We start from the raw sequence: 20,422 nt of genomic DNA, 5'->3' as shown, positions 1-20,422 counted from the left end.
ACCTCGGCACTTGTTTTACCACAACTTTTAATAGATTTGCAAAATGTAAAAAAAGAAGCCTTAATGATTTTGTGCAATTAATAATTTTACTGAACATACATGGATGATGTTTAACATTAAAATTTCTTTTAATAATGCAAATATTGAACTGGAAGCTTTGCATTTCAGAAACAGTGATAGCACGTGCATTTGCATTGAGCTGCAACGCGTGTTAGACTGAAGCCAGAAACATCAAAAACAAAGAAGAAACAAGAGGTAATTGAACATATTTCACCCTAATTACAGTTTATAAATGTCGTGTCAGTCCATATTTTACTCTTCCTACTGACTTTCAGTGCAACTTTCTCCAGTTCTTCTATGTTTTGGTTGTGGTTCCTTTGTACAGAATTGTTGATCCATTTCGGAAACTCATTTACTTTGTCCTGCTGAAGGCTCATGACATGTTTAATAACGTGTTTGAACTATAAAATGTGTAGTTGATGAGATACTTCTCTTGTATTCGACATACCTGGGAACTGGAAAAATTGCAGACTGCTACAGTGCAATCTGAAATCTCTTTGTTGCGCAGTTGGAGGTTGAAATTACCATTCCCCGGCAGAGTATGTATATTGTTTTCTTTTTAACACTGATGATTGAGTAGCTATTTTCTTTTTAACACTGATGATTGAGTAGCGATAAATGAAGTTTACATCATTGTGGTTAGATTGCAAGCTGTCTGTTGGGGAATGTAAATTAGATACTTCCCGCTACTGATGTTTGTCAATTGCTTTCCTTGTGTTATATTGACATTTTAATTGCAATTGTTTCTTCAGGCATATCTCTTTGTTAATTGTGACAACTTGTTTTTCTGACCCAGTCGGTTTCTAGATGTGATCGGCAAAGGATTGGATGCAATAGAAACGAACTTCCGGCTTACAAACTTCAGTTGGCTCTGCATACAAATCTGAGTTTGTAATTTGATAGTTTTCACAGTTCTCTTTGTTTTCGTGCAGTTTAAGATTAATAACCATATTTTTTTCACATCGTTTCCTTTTCTTTTCTTTGTCGCCTTTCACTGTGTTCGAAGAACCCCTGCCCATTTACATCTGTGATTTAATATAACATCCTCATATTTCATTTGCAATGATCGGTTCCTCTCCTCGGAAAACTATGCGCTAAGCTGTTACTCCACACGGCATTAACAATGTATTCAGATATCTCCATCTCCATTGGTGTTTATTATTCAAGGCATTTATTTCTATATCTGTGAGTGGCTGACTATGATGGTGTTTATTTCGTTTAGCTTTAAACTTGCAATCTCGCATATCTTTTCTTTGACAGAATACCTTCTCTGTTTATGGTAAAAGTGTGATAGTCCATTATGATTACACATCAATATTTATTGCCTCTTCAAGTAACTCAACGTTCTGTAGACTGCAGGCTGCTTTATCATCTTGCTCATTTGCGGATCATATACTTGTATTTTATTCACAGAGCAGATTGTTTACAGTTTTGTCGCACGAGAGAGAGAGAGAGAGAGAGAGAGAGCAACAACATTTACAGAGATGACATTTTTTTCTTCATGACTCGGTAGTTTTATTTTAAATGTTAGGTCATAATAAATATTGAATATGGATTTTTTTGTCTTGTCATATTCTCCTTTAGGAATGTAAATCTAGAATCATATTTAGAGAGTGTAGCATCTATGACAACATGAATGATTATGATTATTCATACGCTATGGGCAAATCAATATTTCATATACCTATGCCATGGGTATACCACAATGTGTTATACCAACTCGACAAATTTTATTCTATTTTAAAATTTTATGTAGTTATTCCTATACTATAGAAACGTCAAAAGGTTTGAAAACAACACTTCAGATGTTGTGTTTTCCAGTGTATGTGATATATATATATATATATATATATATATATATATATATATATATATATATATATATATATATATATATATATAATAACACTGGGTGCTTCATTTAAATAATCATTTAAAAGTCTAAAACATTGTATCTCAAACAATATAAGATGGTCTTATACAAATATTTTACGCAACATTCTAGTTCGAGCATGATGTAAACATGAATGTAAACATAATCAGTTACAATATTGAGTTAATATTTTGATGCCGTATATTCCGTTGCCTTGTTATTTAGTTTCTATGTTTTGTGTTGTAGTATTTCTCTTATTGCTAAACAATTACTAATTCACAAATATCCTTAACATTCAGCACACTGTTATATGGACATAAGTATGTTTTGATATGACAGAGCATGGCTACATGTACAACTAATGTTGTATCCTCCAGCCTAGTGTAAGCAAGACCATTGTCGTATCCGTAACAAAGACAATCACTGAGACAGTACCCGAAGGTTTGTGGCTTAGGAACCACAGACCTGTCTACCTCCGTAGGAGACGATGCCGTCATATGCAAAGCAGACATGATCTTAAGGATATAGAATTCTCCAATGTCACTAGATAAGACAAATATTCAACCATCGAGCTGGAGTTAGAGCAGAATTAAATGTTTCCGTGTCAATACCCAACGTAGGTCACATTTACATTTAGAAGTTTTCTTTGACTGAACATTTAAGTACGAAACAGTCATGACCGGAACTGATATTTGCAATGAAATACTTGGAAACAAATTAGTCTTTATTTTAAGATGCATTTTACTGCAGTTGTTGAAGCAGTGTGGCGGGAGTGCATATGTGAAGTAAGTGTACAGTATTGCCATAATTATGTTTTATTGAAATCGAACCATGACCATAGAAGGTTTTCGTCAGCAGTTAAATTTGGTTTATAAAGACACTGTTACTCTGAGGATTACTCGCGTGATGGGAATGCTTGGTCTGAATCCAGCTTGAAGAAATGCACGTATGTAATAGAAAGCACCTCCATATTTTTCACTAATGATTTTAGTACTTAAGTCTTGACTAAGGACATTTTGTGTTTGCTTCTTGAATTGTCTTGTTAAAGCACCAGTTAGTACTATATTGTCCCCATGCCACATGAAATATGTTTTATAAGCGTCTTGACATTCAGTGGATGATTTCGCATAATATTATGTAGTCACACAGTTAACTAGAACTTCTTACAGCAAAAGTTGCCCCATTTCAAACTCAAAGTGAAGGCTACATACGGAATACTTATGCTACAGTCGCCACGATCATTATGGCAGACAAAATCGTATCCATTTTGTTTATAAGCCATGTTCGACACAGTCTCTTAGGCACGCAGCAGCAAGGGTCTACATTTGATCAGTCATTGTTTCATAAGTGATTCCGACATCTTAAAGATGCTTGTTCTTATTTCTCAGTACTAAGTTTGCAAACAGAAATGTAATATGCATTCAATGCAACGTTAATCCGGTAGGTGTCTGCTGCTACGATCTTTGGTCATGCAACACTTGTATATACCTATATCTATATCAGAATTTATGATTACAGTTAGTAATTTTCGGCAAAGATCACAACATGCCGCACCTGCTACATGTCCCATAGATCATTTACAGGCGTATCTACCCCTCATTGGTAATACTCCAGGACCGTTCTATAAGAATCAAAGCGGACATTAGGTTTCATATATGAACTTTAGTACAACACTTGGAAGTGCGCTTTGTTTTTGGGGCTTTAAGTGTGACCATTTATTTTAAGCCCAACAGCTTCAGACATGAGGCTGTAACTGGAGAGTAAGCCAAGCTTTCAAAGACAAGGAAATATAGGAATTAGGTCTCTGGAAATCAGACGCAATTACAATATACTTAAGGTTAGGTTAAGGGTTTGAGCTTTGTAATAGCTCCTCCACTTTCATACGGATCGTCATTCTGCCTTTAGAGCTACCTTCTCTTTCCTGTCTCGTAGGTTTCACACACCTAGCATCTTGGGCATGAACGGTACTTTGCTGGGATGACATACAGTACCATCATGACCAATCTGCATCTACCTGCCATCTGCAAGACCAGGATCTTATCAGGTATTCTACCTGCTCCAGGACACCAACATCGGATACAGAAATTATTCGGATCTGCTACAAAGTTCCCCCATCTATCCTCGGTAGATATGATACAGCATAATTACTGGGGCGTATGAGGGTGCTCTTCTGTCCAGGCTCTACAAGGTTCCCAAGCTTAATGGTTTCTGCTACGTGCCGTGTTCTCTGTCTCGAGATAATGTGACTTTTGACTATCCATCTTGGGACACAAATGTTATGCTCATAGGATATAGGCTACTGCCCCGTTAACTGTACATACTGCAGCGTCCAGAGAAATGGTCTCGATCCATATACCCTTTTACCTAATCGAAACAATTTTTGGAACGTCAAATGCAATCAATTTACCCTTGCTCAACCATATCAAAAATATACGTTTCCTTGTTTTGAAGTAGGCTTTTGTTTAGTTTTTGCCCCCCCCCCCCCCCCCCCCCCGTCATCCTACCTTTTCGTGGCTGCCGGAAATACATCAAGATATATTCCTGTAGTTCTGTTTAAGGCGGTTCAAGCCGCGAAAAATTTATGTATTATGCGGTATGGTATATTGTTCAAAAATTCATTAGCACGTTCACTTGATTGATATGTCTAAATAGTTATGTTAAGCTGAAAATAATTTAGTTTCTTACAGATCAATCATGTTCAACACAATGTCACAAAAGTGGCAAGCATCAAACACAGTGTCATCAGTCTTTGTTGTATTTATGTACTCACATAATTTTGACTTTATATACTTGCATTCCTTTCGAAACTATCAATGTAATAGAGAATATGCCTGTGTAGGGGCATTTTCTTTTCATCATCTCATCAAATATATTTATATCAAATTTGCATATCTTGTAAAGAACACGTGTAAATGAGATGTTATTTTGCATACCGTATTGAATTTCTGCCCATTGTAGAAAACATATTTACGACATAGGTTCCATCGAACCATGTGAATTAATGTTTAGAGGAGTGCAAAGAGTATGACCAATCATGAAAAGTCATAAAATATGTATTTAATTTTATTGAAACGTGATTGTGTTCCGAAGAATTTCATAGCATATTTGCAGTGACAATTGTTAATCATTTAAAGACACCATTAAATGCTACAGTTACCATTGCATGGCATACGCAACTAATTCATAAATAAGAGCTCATGTTAAAGTTAGTTATCATCTATGCGCCAAAAACGTGACATGAAAAGGTTACATTTTTTAAATTTATTGCGTACTAACATGATCTTAGAGCAATTAAAATTATAAAGATGACGTCATAATTTCTTATCAACAGGAAACTTAATGGAAAAAAGACACCTCCTCTCATTTAAGACGTCATGATGTATTATTTTATGCATGAAATATCGAACAAACTATGATGCTTTTTTATGTCACACAGTAGTCACGTGATAAAGACTCGTATATAAACAATCGTCTTATCGGTAATGTACAGACACTATAAGCTTTATCAAACGTGTTGCATAATGAAGCATGAGATAAAGTCGATTTTTAATCTTCAGTTCAATAAATACATAAGTAGTAGTATTTATTTTCCAATACTTTTAAGTATTTGAAAGAACAGTGCTTCGAGACGGTCTCTCAATATTTATGGCGATAATTTCCTCTTTTTCTTATATAAGTTTTTCTGTGTTCGTGATATGACAGTTTCGACGCCACTGGGCAAAGTGCCCATTCAGTATGGCTGCACATACCGATCAACATTAAAAGCGACGTTGAAGACTTTAGAATAAGTTTAAATTTTAATTTCGTGCTATTATTAGAATATGTATATAAAAGTCCAATTGTTATCCCAGAATAAAAGAGTTATGTATTCAGGTACACACTCAAATATGTCTTTTGTCAATGCATCCATTCACAAACGATATGAATAAGGCAGTACAATTAACGTAATAATTCACGAAATATGATCTGACGTTTGAGGAACAAACTACGTCTTAGATATATTACTGGCGTACTGACACCCATGTCAAGTGATATAGCAATAGTGTAGGGTATAAAACGTGTTGAGATGAGAGGCGGAAAATAAATTACATTTTTTTCTTTATGGCAGCTTTGTCATTTGTTTATTGCATATGGCATGATATATACTATCGTGATAGCATTAAACAACTGCAGTGTGAATCAGTACATATTATTATTATTATTATTATTAATGAAAATAATTATAAATATTTTAACAGTGTAGATTGTCCCTTGGAATGCATAACATCTCCCATATTACAATGCGTTATCTTTATTTCTCCAGAATTTCTTTTTAAGTTGCCACAAATTTGTATGCTGCCTTAATTTATAATATTCAACCAATATAAAACACAATGTATAATACTCGTCAACAATTTAAAAATTTTCGACTGCACTCTTTCTCAACTGGAGACTAAAAAATTTTTTTAAAGAGAAGTTGATTCAGTGGAGAAATCAGAACATATAACCTGATAGGTTTCAAACCTGCTGTGTGTAATTTAGACCAATTTTTAAAGCTATATTATACATTGATTCAGCATAATGTGGATAAACAGAAACGCAAACAGACACACACATGGGCAGAATATCATCCAGATAGATATCGAACGAAACGGAAAAACAAAGGACTAGAAGGACAGAGAGAAGGATTGTGATTGATAGATGACACTGAGTGTCTTTTCATTTAAAAGTGAAATTACCAATTTTGCAGCCTACGTTAGATAGCCACATTTGATATGAAATTTGTAAGAAACATTGAAATAACTAAATGAGTAGATTAAATGCAATAAGATAGTATAATGTCATAACAGATATTAATTTAGAACTATTTGTGTCAGGCCTAAAAGAAAATATCACAGAGACTAAAAAGAAAGAAAAACAAATTAGTAGTTTAATTTTTTTACGAAGACTTTATATTGATAAGTAGCTTTTTTTTATAAATATACATGCATGTATCTGTTCAATTGTGATTCCAGAGAAGTTATGTAAATGATATATAGGTAACAACAAGTATACATTTTTAGTACCATAAGACTTTGTTGTTGTTTTTTTTATATCTCGGCAGTATTATGTTCCAATTAGATCTTAATTGTGACTTTTCTGTTAGTGGCACATAATTTTGCATGACAAATAGGTTCATGTTTTAGTGCATGCCTTTAGTTTTGACTGTTATATAAGTTAACGGAAGTTCGTTTCCTCTTCCAGTCGGCTCCATTACATTGTTTGGTCAGGAATATCGTGGTTCAAAGACCAGACACTAGGTAAAATATCCAGAATAAATGATATGTTAAAACGGCACTAACCTACGATTAACATATATGTCATGGTGAAGACGTTCACTAAAATTTGAGTTTTCTAAAACAGTTGACTGCATGGTCGAATGGTCTCGTTCATTTTCATTATCGTCAGAGCCAAATAAAAAAAAACACCCAATCCATGGAATTGTCAGACATGAATACATCTGGTCTGCAGTACAAGCAATCTGTAAGGTTAGTAAGTTATTTGGTTTAGTTTCCTTATCATTCCTTAAGGAAAATATAATGTTACATGATGTCTATTCTTAATTCGTTGTATTGAAAACTCCTTATTATTCAAGTAATGTCGCTTTCTTTCGAGTCGGTATAATTTAAGACAACTCAGACGTTACGGATCATTGCCAACTCACCTCTGTCTCCGTGGGTTCAAGTCTCGGGTTCAGCCAATGTGGGTACGTGGGAAAGCCTGCCAGTAGCTTCTCGTGGGTCCGTGGTTCTTCCCTGGGTTTTCCAGGGTTCTTCCTCCACCAGTTATACTGGCCGCCATGTATAACCTATTTTGTGCTGAGAAATGGCGTTAAACCCTACAACAACAACAACAACAACAAACTGAACATTTATAAGTTTTCCAACCACCTTTAAAGAATGAAAGAAAGAAAATGTAAATAAAACATAACAAATCTCAGCAGCATAAATTATGTATTCACAATACCTGACAAAACATAATGCTATAAATACAAATTTCGCATCACGCAGGGATAGTAGGTTATATACATACATAATTATATCATCATGCTATACGAACATGTTTATAAAGCAACATGCACATACGACAATTGAAACTGGGATATATACCAACACACACACACACACACACACCTATATGGTCACGCTACAAAAAAGAACCGCTGTCAACAGATCGAACCCAAAGGAAAAAAGTAAACTATTTAAACATACATAAAATCACAGAGAGACAAAAATTGATACAGGGTGATTTCTAAGATTTTTCGCTACCCGAATCAGAAAGATAAAAACAGTTGAAAATTAATAAAGAGTTAAATTAATATGTAAAAAAAGCTAACAAATATCAAATAGAAACAAACTGGTTAATATTAGTCAAGGCATCTGCGTAGCAGTGAAAAGAATATAGTATTTTAGCATAATCATGAGACAATTACCTTCCTTCCGTACATAAAACGACTAATGATACACAGATCATTGGTAACGTCAAGTCCTGAAACTGAGCACCACATGCTAACACAATTGCATTCGTATCTGGTAAAGGAGTAGACTGGAAAAATGGCGTCTTGTTCCAGTGTGAGTTCGTAGAAAGATTTATTTTAAAGAATAGTTGACTGGATAGTTTAGAAAACTGGCAGATATAGATAGGTGCAACGTGTATCTAATAAGGCAACAACTCCGAGAACTGCGAGAACTGCCAATAAGTGTTAGATTTTCATACGTTTTTCGTTATCCGGGTAAGATCAAAAGTTTTCTAACCGCTTCATCAATCACAGCTGATCTATATCTTATAGTACCTAAAGCCAGTGGTGTTGTTCGGGGTGCTCTAGGAGGGGTAGTACCTCTGGTAAGGGGGGGCGGGGCACGTCGTGCTCCTTCGGGGGTAGCTCGTCCACCTTTGGTCCCACAGCTCTCACCTAATGGCGACGACTTTGAATGTCCGTCTAAACCAGGTTGAGGGTAGCCTACGGGCCACAAACCCTCTGTAAGTTAGGAGCATGCATGCCCTTGCATGCCAGCTTCGACAGACTGGGCGGAAGAAATCAACTGAGTGATCCAACAGCCACGACAGCGAATCTACAAACGCTTTGCGGAGAGTGCAGGGCATGACAGGACACTGAAGACGTCATGGCCACTCAATTCAGCCGAAGTGGTCCCCAGCCGTGACGAATCTTTGTGTCAATGAGTTCCAACTATCAAGGTCGAAAGAGTGAAGCTGTCTCTGTGCAAAGACTGTTTCACTTAAATCTTCTTCACGAACTGGTCATGTTGTGCACCTATCATTCATTCTCATCATCACAATCGTTGTTCCCTACCTGCACCTACCAAAGTCCTTCGGCGACGGGCTATTGTAGTCAGAGACCTGCACGTAGGCAGTCCATGGACAAGTGGTCGTTCTGTTCTGTACCCAGGGCAGCAGAACAGTTCAGTAGCATTCAGGACAGCGCTATTCGCCCTCAATAGCGAAAGACCTAGGAAAGGAGGCCTAAAAATAGACTGCCCTTCAAAATCTGGCCAGCTTTCCGCGGATGACAAGGTCATCCATCCATATCTGCGGTCGAAACTATAAAAAAAAAAACATATTGGAGCATAGGACTACCGTTCTCTCATGGACAAGGAGAATATAGCAAGACCTCACAGGAGAACAGCCCTAGTTGCTAAGGAGCTTTCACGCTACAATATCGACATCGCAGCCTTGAGTGAAACCAGGTTCGCAGAGGATGGTTCTCTGACTGAGCTAGCAAGCGGCTACACCTTCTTCTGGAAAGGAAAAACACAAAACGAAGACAGGATCCACGGAGTAGGCCTGGCTATCAAATCAAGTCTTCTGAAGCAGCTTCCGGACCTTTCTGTTGGTATCAGTGAGAAGCTAATGAAATTGCGACTACCTATCAGCCACAAACGCCACGCAACAATCATCAGCGTCTACACCCCTACCCTCTCGAGCCCGGCGGAAACCATCCAACACTTGTATGCGAACCTCAGCTCTGTACTGTGTTCAATTCCAGATAAACATACTAATGGGGACTTCAACGCCCGTGTTGGCTGCGATTATTGTCGATGGCAAGGTGTGCTTGGCAAGCACGGTGTCAGCAAGATGAACAACAACGGCCTGCTCTTACTCAGAAAATGCGCAGAATTTGACCTCATCACAAACGCAATGTTCAGAATGGCGAACAAACACAAGAACACCTGGATACACCCCAGATCTCGCCAATGGCACTTAATCGACTATGTAATAATCTGCCAGTTCGATGCCCAGTATGTCCTCATCACCAAGGCCATGCGAGGAGCGGAATGCTGGACAGACCACAGTCCGAACTACCCTAAAGCATGTCATTGCCCCACATCACCAAAGGCGACCTAAGCTTGTGCGCGCATCCTTCAACATTGTCAAACTTCAGAAGCCTTCCCCACAGCTCAATTTCCAGAAGAGCCTAGATGACAAGCTGTCCACCAACGGACATATATGTGGAAATGCCTCTGATAAATGGAACAAGCTCAGGAACATAATAACAAAAACAGCTATGGCGACTCTGGGCCCCAAGAAACGAACCCATCAAGACTGGTTCGACGAGAACAATGGTTCCATTGAAGATCTGCTTGCCAGAAAAAAACTAATCATTCAATGACTGGCCGAATGACCCAAACCCCATCCCCAAAAGAGACCGCTTCAAATCCTATTAAGCTGAGGCTCGGAGAGAAATCCGCAAGATGCATAAAAGTGGTGGGAAAGGAAAGCTGATGAAGTGCAACTCTATGCCGACACTAACAACTCCAGAGAGTTCTACAAAACCATCAAGTCAATCTTCGGCCCTTCAAAGTCTGGCTCTGCCCTCTTTCTTGCTGCAGATGGCAGCACACTAATCAAGGACAAGGCTGAAGTTAAAGACAGATGGAAAGAACACTTTAGTCAACTCCTAAACCTGCCCTCATCGGTCAGCCAATATGTTCCTGACCAAATACCCAACAGCCAACGTACGACCAGTTGGATGTTCCGCCAACAATAGATGAGTAGAGGACGGCCATTAAACAAATGAACTTTGGCAGACCACCTGGAAAGGATGGCATCCCGTCGGAAGTGTACAAGGCTGTCAGTGAACAGACTGTAGAGGCATTCCACGATGTGCTAATCAGCATCTGGACAGAAGAGGAGCTGCCAGACTACCTCTGCGACTCACCAGTTGTGACCCGCTATGAGAATAAAGGCGCACGTGCGGACTACAGTAACTACAGAGGCATCTCGTTGCTCTCCATAGCTGGCAAAATACATGCTTGCATCATTCTCAACAGGCTTAATGAGGCAGTGTCAGAAGATTACCTCCCTGAGTCTCAGTGTGGTTTTGGTCCAGACCGCAGCACAGTTGACATGATCTTCGCAGTGAAAGAAGTCTAAGAGAAGTGCCTTGATCAGAACATGAATCCGTATGCCGTTTTCGTGGACCTGACAAAGGATTTCGATACATAGACGCACTGTAGGTAGTAATCAAGAAGCTTGGTTGCCCTAATAAGTTTACCAACCTCATCCGGCTCTTTCACGATGACATTGCTGGAGAGATTTTCTCAGACGGTGAACCCTTTGAGAAATTTCCCATATCTAACGGTGTCAAACAGGTCTGTGTACTCGCTCCGGTATTCTTCAATCTCTTCTTCACACAGGTACTGCAAAATGCCATCCGTGGCCTTGACCTTGGTATCTACATTAGATATCGCCTAGATTGATCAGTGTTTGATCTCCGTTGCCTAGTTGCAAAACCCAAGACGCTAAAAACACTCATCACTGAAGCACTCTTTGCAGATAGTTGTGCCCACGTGGACCCTGAGACTCACCTACAGGCAATCGTGGACAGGTTCTCTGAAGTCTCCAATCTATTTGGACTCACAATTAGCCTAGGAAAGATGTAGTCCTCTTCCAGCCCACCGCAAATACTGTCCCTTTGCAACCCTGCATCACCATTTGGAGACAAGCAAATGAAGAATGTGGACAGTTTTAAATACCTAGGCAGCACAATATCCAGTGATGGCTACCTGAACAAAACGATCACTGCGAGGATTCAAAAAGCCAGTCAAGCACTTGGACTACTCTGAACCAAGGTCTTTCAGCACAAGGACATATGACTGTCAACAAGATGAAGGTGTACAATGCAGTTGTTCTCACGTCTCTCTTGTATGACTGTGAAACGTAGACTGTCTACCGAAGGCATATTAGTCAGCTGGAACAATTTCACCAGCGCTCCCCTGAGATCCATCATGCGGATCAAGTGGTAGGACAGAATCCCAAACCAGGAAGCCCTTGATAGAGCCAACACAACAAGCATTAAAGCCAAACTAATCCAGACCTAGATTCGTTGGACTGGCAGTGTCATCCGCAGAATCCCAAAGCAGCTGTCCTTTGGCGAGCTAGACCAGGGCATCCGAAACCAAGGCCACCCTCGCAAGAGGTACAAAGACAATCTCAAAACGCACATCAAATAGGCACACCTTCAATCCACCAGCTCGAGCTCGCTGCTTCAGACAGAAGTCACTGGCGAGCCCTGACCAGAAAAGAAAATTCCGTCTTGCTGCAGCTCGAGAGAGAGATCACAGAGCTGTGCCCTATGCCCCACCTGCAACCTCCTGTGTGCATCGGAATTTGGACTCCAGAGCCACGTGCGCGTCCACCGTCGATGAGATGGCACAACTTGTCTTCCACGGCCAGAGAGACCATCACTTGAGACCTAAAGCCAGAGAAATTATTTTAATGAATTAATGATTTGATATTAGTGTGTTTTTATTTTACCTTAATATTTGTCAGATTATCAGCGTATCATATATATGACACTAACTAAGTTGCTGAAGAAATCAATGGGGAGAAAATGGAGTTGTCAAGGAAAGTGATGTTTCTCCAGAGTGCCATTGCAATCTAAAAACTAAGCGAATACAAACTAAACAGATCTTACCTTTCTAGAGGTTATAATGTTCAAACAAATTAACCATTTACGTTCACACATGTAATGCATTTGATACACATATGTAACGTCGCATGTGTAGAACATATTATGAGTCACACACTTGTTATCAAGCCATTTTAGTCACACTTTCAGTGGTCCAGTTATGCTAGTCTCAGATGTCAAATCTTAATATTGACATATTCTTTTCCATCCTCTAAACCCAATCAGCCACTGTTTTGATACAATCATCTCATTATTTTTTCGCATGCATCTCTTCATGTACGTTTTTACACTAAGGTATCTTTTTTCCTTTATATTTCTTATCTCATTTTGTACGTTTTTACACTAAGGTATCTTTTTTCCTTTATATTTCTTATCTCATTTTGTACGTTTTTACACTAAGGTATCTTTTTTCCTTTATATTTCTTATCTCATTTTGTACGTTTTTACACTAAGGTATCTTTTTTCCTCTATATTTCTTATCTCATTTTGTGGATTCATTTTAAGTAAAATACTATCTCTTTGACTGGGTGGAAACGGAATCGCTAGTGACTCATCCTTCAGCTCAAACAATTATTTTCCTTCATCCAAGGCTTACGAATCTTCAATGAAATGGTTTGATGGACTTATTTTGAGTTATTTTCAATTGACTAAGGATAGCATGCTAAGTGACTGTATCGAAAAGAAAAAGGAGTTAAGTAACTTTAAAACTGTATTCTTGATAACTGTTAGTGGACATGTTGCATCTAGTTCATTTCCTACCGCCTTGTAATACAATGGGTATTTCAAGTTGATTAAATTGTTGTTTTGTCTTGTGTTTTTTTTCTTTTTTTTTGGGGGGGGGGGATTGTTTGCATGTTTTTGTTGTTGATGGTGGTGATTCTTTTTCTCTTGTAATGTTTAATCTACTTCATAATAATTGCTGGTACTACACCAGTTTCAGTAAAATGTTTTTGATAAACTTTCCACCTTCTAAAGGAAAGAGTAATACACATGGAACTTTTTCACAAAGATAATTATTGAAAGAATGAGCTGGTATTCCTTTACTGTAATAATAATAATAATAATAATAATAATAATAATAAATATGATTCAAGCTAGAAATATTTCGCGTTTCTATTAAAAAAGTTTTGTGTACTTTAAACTTGTTAAATTAAAATGAAATATATTCAATTATACACAATATTGCAGGTGATATAATCCCAGTTAAATTGTTCAGTAAAGTTGACATTTTCTGAAAATACTTTGATTCCATTTGTGAAGTTACTTTATACTTACTATTGGTGCTTGATGTAGGCATTGGCAAATTTGTATCAAAAATTATACGTATGGTATTATTTATACCCAACATATAGGACACGATTTGAAGATGATAAGCATCCTAAACATTAAAATATGCAATATGATGATTACATTAAATAAGGAAACTGAACGGGATATAGAGTACTATTTTATTTCTACAGTAATACTGACCGTTGTGTCTGTATCTGAGAATGGAATAGTAATCGCAGGATCCATATACTATAAGGGAAGCCATGACTCTAGAAGAAAGGCTTGTATCCATTATAACCGTGTCGCATGCTATTAGGGTTCCCGACTCCACCATGCAGCGGATAACCACCATAGAAACCTGAATAAAATCCGCCGACTATCCCATGGTCGTCGTAGTCGTCCTTGGGATGCATAAAAAATGTACAGGCTGCCAATTCTACGAGACAGAACACAAATAAAATGACCCTGAACATCTACAAAGAAATGAATACATGAAAACAAGCGCTCACTGGGAATAGCTATTGCATAGGTTGAAAGCTCAATTTATTGTGTTTTTTTAATACGGGAAACAATTTGTATATATCTTTCTTGAAAATGTTGCAGCGCAGGTATACCAAACAAAAGCATGTTATAAACAATTCTCATGTATTGCTTCTTTTTTATCTTTTTTTCAGACTGATCTAAAATAAACAAGGCTCCGTTTTGATAGTCAGTATGATTTATACTATTTTTAATAAATATATATGAGATAAAGTTTGAAATCCTGTGCTTCGTTCACAAACAAATAAATTCAATATATATATATATATATATATATATATATATATATATATATATATATATATATATATATATATATATATATATATATATATATATATTCCTACTTACTCTTCCATTAGTGGATATAAAGCTTTTGAGAAGAAAAGTGTGATTGACTTGTGTTTCCTTTATATCTAGTATTAAAAAAATAAACAAATACCTGGAATAACATTTTGCTGGCCACTTCGGTGTTTATGAGTGTGCAACAAAGTCGTTTATCCTTGTATAATATTCATACTCAAATAATGTACATGTGTGTGTGTGTGTGTGTGTGTGTGTGTGTGTGTGTGTGTCTGTGGCTGTGTGTGCTTGAGTGATTTGGATTGTTGAGATAGCTGTAAAAACTTTCAGTCACATCGCAAAAGAGTCTGTAGTGTGACAGTTTATAGTGATGTCTAGCAGACATGTAGCATGGTGTCCCACCCAGTCACATTATCCTGACACATGGCCGAACAGTCCTATCATTAACCTTATAATGATTAGCGCCAAGCGAGGCAGCTGCTAGTACGATTTTTATCAGTCTTTGGTATGACTTGGCTAGGATTCGAACCCGCGATCTCCCGCATCAGAGGTAGACGCTCAGCATATAATATACGGTTTCTTGAAAGTAACAAAAGAAATATGTATTACGCTTTAGATTACCAGATATTCCGCCAACTCTTGTGTGACTGACTTTAAAGAAATCACAAATACATTGTCCACTAAACCTACCGAAAGCACAATTATTTCCAAGATAAAGTTTGTTGTATTTCTTTTTGTATTATTCTTTTGCAACTATTTTGCAGATAAGACTTTGCTATGCTTAAATGGAATAGCTTTCCACAAACCAAAATTGATAATGGTAGAATGTCAGGATATATGTCTGAGAGAAACAGATGTAACTTAATATATCAGAGAAACGATATGTAGCGGGGCATTCGCTATTAACTGAATGTTTATTTTTATTTCTAAACAAAAATATGTTTGTAAGTGGTGCACACATGCAAACCAAACAGAGCAATTTTGAATAATAATAAAAACAATTTATTTTTGTAACTGAAGAACATTTTCTTTATTTTATTTATTTTTCTTGCGTTTAAATGACATGGCATCGTTTGGTACAATCCTTGTAAGTTAGGAATTTTCGAACTCTCCTTGTTGACAGATAAAATCCTATCACAGGCAAAGAATGTTTTGCTCCCCTCTCCACCCCATTTTGCTCAACTTTTGAGTACCTTACCTATTATTCTATTTTAGCCCATTTCACGAATTTTAGACATTACATGACCCCCTAGCCCGATGTCTCCTAGCTAGACGCTCCTTGCTCTCGCCTGTCTCTAATCCCACCCTGCTTGTGGAAATGTAAAACCGCAAGAACAAATAATTAAAAAGTACATGAACAAATAATAAAACAAAATCGAAATAAATCTTTGTTCTTTCGTGTCATGACTGGGTACTGAAATAATTGAGAAGTTAGGTTTTATGACACACTGTAATCATGATGAAAAGCACAAAGAAAAATATTTTGCAGTACAGAATTACCTACAAAATGAAGATGGTATGGATGCAATCAATTTTAGATGAATTTTACAGTTACGTATTAGTATAATTATATTATTGAAATGAAATATTAATCGCTTAGCTTTAGTGACGGGTAAAGCTAAATATCTAAGTAAATTATTGAAGAACGTCAAACAGTAATAGAACAATTCAAGACGCGAAACAAAGTTCGATATAAAAATGTTATTTTAATTTCAAACAATAGTAAATTATCACATCTGCTTTAACTTCCCTGTGAGGATACAAATTTCTGTCGATCTATGAAAAGCACATTACTTTGGGTCAGAGAACAATTAATTAGATTTATGGGGGCATGTGCTAGTTAAATCGCTATGCTGCAATGATTTATAATGTCTGTGTCGGGAGAGGAAGTGATTCTTAATTAAGCCTTCGTTCTTTAACGGTGAGACAGACTGTTCGAAACTGTCAGAATTGAAAATCTCCAGAATAGTTCTTCTGAAAGTAGAAGTCAAGATGACCACAATTTTTGAGCCTTGTTGTAAAAGGAGGTAAATATATTTAATTCTGATTGGTTACGCTAAATAAGGGGCGTGTTTCCCACACGAAATTCCTTGGGCTTTAAATATCACCCCACCCCCGCCTCGAAAAATCTAATCAGTCTGCATTGTTCTTGCAAGAGTGAAAAAAATGAGACTCCGAGAGTGAATATGGAAGAAATTCTCTCGTAAAACATTTGTCAAAGGGACCGTACGTCTGGACAGTCAACGGATACAATTCTGGCTAGAATCGAACAAAACTTGGAAAACACATGGGGAAATAGATCCACTGACGTATCCACCTGCCTACTGATACAAGTGTCTACGTATACACATACGTACGTATCCATCTACCCACACAAAATTTGAGGGCCAGCAAGAGGCGAGACATTAGGGAGGTTGGAGGAGAAAAAACAAAAGAGTGGAAGGACCGAGAGGAACAACTACCGTGACGTTGGAGTGAACCGGAATACACAGGTTATGAAGTTGTACCAGGCAATGACTTCGATTGTTCACTCGATTCTATGATGAACTAATTCTATCATTTAAACAGATCGGCTATTTATATAAATATATTTGTGTTTGAAATTAGTTGAAAGATTTATTTCAAAAAGAAGTGTATCATCCTAATGTAAAGTATTATCACAGTTGTTTATGTAATAGATTAAATTGTTGGTTTTCATGTGCGGGGCTCGTGTCATTCTGTTCTATATATCTGCTCAGATCTCTATTTATTCCACCTATAATTTTCACACTTTATATTAATATTTACTTAATCCGGGCAATTACACCGAGTGCGATCATCTCCTAGATAACGATAACCGAATAAATCGGACACCTTGTAAGAAGGTACAATCCGCCAATTAACCCACCCCCACAAGGTGGTCTACATTCATTTAATGTAATACCTAACATATCGACGCTTTAATAAATTTAATCAAATGGATTGAATTATCTTATATATATTCAGATAAGATGATATTGGAATAGGATTCACAACAGTCGATGAATCTAATTATAATATTTAACCAGTAATCCCTTAAAAATTAAAATGTGTCGCAAATACTTGCGGATGAATTCATTCACGTCACTTTGTTTTTGACCAACACATAGAAACACAATGCAGAATTAAGTAATCAATGTTGTCACCATTTCCAAAATAAAACTAAATATCAACTGTATATAATTTCAGGAATATCGTTGCACGCTAAAATAAAGCAGTATCTTCTGAAATAAAATTGCTCAAAGCTTACGTGTATTTTCCATATTTTTACAAACTATTTATAATACGTCCTACCCGTTCATGCACTTTAGTTAATTTGATGTAACTATTTAAACAAAGTATGAGCCGACTGATCTTCCCACTAATGTATATTTATTTACGTATGTAAGTCCTATTATTAAATAATTAATGATTTACATGTTTGAAAGGCTCGATAATGGTTCTTTGGAACATTGTAATATGGCACGTATAATAAGTTATCATGCCTTTTTGTAGATTCAGGAAGAACCTAGGTCGCTCGGGGATTAATATGCCCCACTCGCGACCAGAAGGGAACGTTTTCTAACACTTTTATTTTTATAAGGTCCTATATTTGCTAAACATATCAAAATTTTATTTCAAAAGTGAGATGTTAAAAGATCTCTTTATTGTATGATAGACAGGAAATTGGTCAGCAATCCATGAAAAATCACATGCTCTGAAAGACCGCTGTCTGCATTTGATGAGAAGGAAGTTGCTGCTGTAATGGGAATACAACAATAAAACAAGAACCTCTTCAATACACAGTGTCATGTAAGTCTATTATCATGGACATTAATTTGTCAGATGTTGTTAATCTGTTAAAGAGTCAATGAAAACTAGCAATGGTTTGCGCATTTGTTCGCGGTTGATCAGAAGCAGCCCAACCTGAAATCGCCAAACAGCTGCTCGACAAACATAACATCCTTGAAGATATAGTCCATCGTAAATCCAAATATGATCGACGACAACATATTTGATAGAAGCTTCAGATCGTAATTGTCTGTTTTCTACACATGAGGGATGTTTGACGAGTGATGTTGAATATCAGGAGAATGTGGCATGAAACTTTGATTATTTAAGGACCATGGACAACAGCCTCTTTGACATTATTACGTGCGATACAACGGTGGCCAATGACATTAGTGACATGTGTGTAATATCAACTCGCCTGATCCCTGTAGGTATCCTAATATGCAATTGTGCTTTTGTTGCATGAAGCTGTCATGCAGCCAGACGCTGCTCGTCCACGCGTTCAAAATAGACTATGTTAGGTTTTCTTGTGCCTCTCGGTAATATTATTACTGGTTTTCGCGCTGATTGCTTGCGCTGACTTTACGGCACTTAGTTCATTTGGAGGAAGTTACTTCACGAGTGATCGCAGCTCATATGTTAGTCATAATAGCTCAATTGTGTCGGCTTTACTTATATACCTTGGAATCCTTATTTCACGCTCTAGCGCGGATTTCTAAAGTTGATTCATGGTCTGCATGCCCGTATATAAGGAAATGTCATTTTCTAATTGATACATGTTCGTAGTATTGTTTTACTTTGCCTTTATCAGAAAACACGATCGTTTTAATCCTGGATATTGATGTCTCTTTGTCAAAGATGTCGTTGGGTTTTGCTTAGACGACTGTTTCCACTCTCGACCAACACACACACACACACACATTCAGTTTCATATCCACATGGTCCACAAAGTTGATAGCACGACTTTTCTCCGACACCGCATTTAAAAGATTGGCGGAGCACCGGGGCGAACATATAAAGGCGAGCAAATGTGATTAACAATAATCATCGTGATGTATTCTGTCACTGAATTCACGTTTTCAAAGGCATACTCCTTTACACTGATTGAATCACAATGCGATTGAACTTCTATATACACACACTGTTATTTAATGGGTTGTATATTTTCAGTTGCATTGGTTTATTATCTCTTCATATGCATACAGTGGTATCTGAATCCCGATGCCAAACCCTAGATTATAGTTTCACGGAATCCATATAATTTGTAGATCAGGTCGCAAGCCTCAATAGACTTTACATCAAGTCGGACTCTGCCAAAATGAGCTCTAATGACCTATAACAGATATTTGTAAAAAAAAAAAACTCGATCTCAGCCAGACTTTACACGATTGTTTACAAAAAATATCAAATGTATTGGATTAATTTGTATCTCAGCTATGGTTTGTGCTTCATTGAATTTTCTCCCACTGAGTTATGTTGCTGCGCTTGTGCACATCAATTTCTATGTATTATGAAAGTCGGTTATGCATGCCTTTGATGTTTTTTGTCAAAGGCATTTATATATTTGATTACCCAATTGGATGTGTACACATCTATGTTTATCAATATAGTTTGTCCAGACTTCCACGGAACTGTAAGGA

At 37.1% G+C, this 20,422-nt stretch overlaps 1 protein-coding gene across 1 annotated transcript; it reads left to right on the top strand.

Annotated features, from left to right (window-relative positions):
* Positions 1–9,556: 9,556 nt before the first annotated feature.
* On the top strand, positions 9,557–10,315 carry LOC149801341 (protein CFDP2-like). Its single transcript, XM_089956789.1, has one exon. The coding sequence runs from the start codon at positions 9,557–9,559 to the stop codon at positions 10,313–10,315; it is 759 nt and encodes a 252-aa protein (XP_089812915.1).
* Positions 10,316–20,422: the final 10,107 nt, after the last annotated feature.

The sequence above is a fragment of the Sinohyriopsis cumingii genome, chromosome 4 (assembly GCF_028554795.1).
Source record: "Sinohyriopsis cumingii isolate HCF-2022 chromosome 4, ASM2855479v2, whole genome shotgun sequence".
Lineage (NCBI taxonomy): Eukaryota > Metazoa > Mollusca > Bivalvia > Unionida > Unionidae > Sinohyriopsis > Sinohyriopsis cumingii.
This window is presented reverse-complemented; position numbering and strand designations above follow the sequence as displayed.